This window comes from Pundamilia nyererei, unplaced genomic scaffold (genome assembly GCF_000239375.1).
Source record: "Pundamilia nyererei isolate P.nyererei 1_Seehausen unplaced genomic scaffold, PunNye1.0 scaffold03293, whole genome shotgun sequence".
In the NCBI taxonomy this organism is placed as follows: domain Eukaryota; kingdom Metazoa; phylum Chordata; class Actinopteri; order Cichliformes; family Cichlidae; genus Pundamilia; species Pundamilia nyererei.
The window spans coordinates 3,197-3,939 of record NW_005190694.1 but is presented as its reverse complement, the minus strand read 5'-3'; the positions used below and the strand labels follow the sequence as shown (position 1 = coordinate 3,939).

The 743-nt window shown below is 39.8% G+C and overlaps 1 protein-coding gene across 1 annotated transcript; it reads left to right on the top strand.

Annotated features, from left to right (window-relative positions):
• Positions 1 to 34: 34 nt before the first annotated feature.
• LOC102200565 (ladderlectin-like) lies at positions 35 to 592 on the top strand (the record flags this gene model as incomplete). Its single annotated transcript, XM_005755794.1, has 3 exons — positions 35 to 154; positions 244 to 378; positions 470 to 592. Coding segments are annotated over 3 exons (378 nt in total), but the record flags the coding sequence as incomplete, so codon positions are not given.
• Between the last annotated feature and the right edge of the window lie 151 nt (positions 593 to 743).

The window sequence follows — 743 nt, the reverse complement described above, 5'->3', positions numbered from 1 at the left end:
GATGTTTGAGTATCTAAGTATTCTTTGCTTGTCCTCAGGAGAGCATCTTGTTGAGAAGAGATCTGCATGTTTTAGGAGCCTCTGGGGTTGGACTAGATATGGAAACCAATACTTTCACTTCTTTCCCAATCAACTGACTTGGGCTCAGGCGCAGGTAAGAACAGTGATTTCGATTTAGCATTTCTCTCTGCTTTAATACTTTTCATATCAAACTTGGTTTAAACTAGACCTTTTGTCCTATAGAGACACTGTCAGTCCCTGAATGCAAATCTGGCGTCTGTGTGCAACCTCGGAGAGTACCAAGCGATTCAGAGGGTCATACTTAGCGGTGCTCGTAGTCATGTCCCTACATGGATTGGAGGCTCAGATGCTCAAGAGGTACACTACTCAATATTAGACATTAGTTCTGACACTAGAGGATATGCCTGCCTATCGACATTATTCTCTGTTATTTTTTTGTGTTTTCTAGGAGCGTTATTGGTTTTGGATCGATGGAACCCGTTTCACATATGCAAACTGGTGTCATGGAGAGCCTAACAATGTCGGGGGCAGAGAGAACTGCCTGCATATGAATTGGACAGGTAAAATTTAAAAGAAAGTGTGTGAATTCATTTTGAGGGGAACAAAAACTGTTACAGTATCCACATTTTCTCAAAAAATGCTTATCATTTGGTGTGATAAATAGCAGTGACTTACAGGAAAATAATATGAATTCTAAATTTTATTTTTAACAGAGACAAACG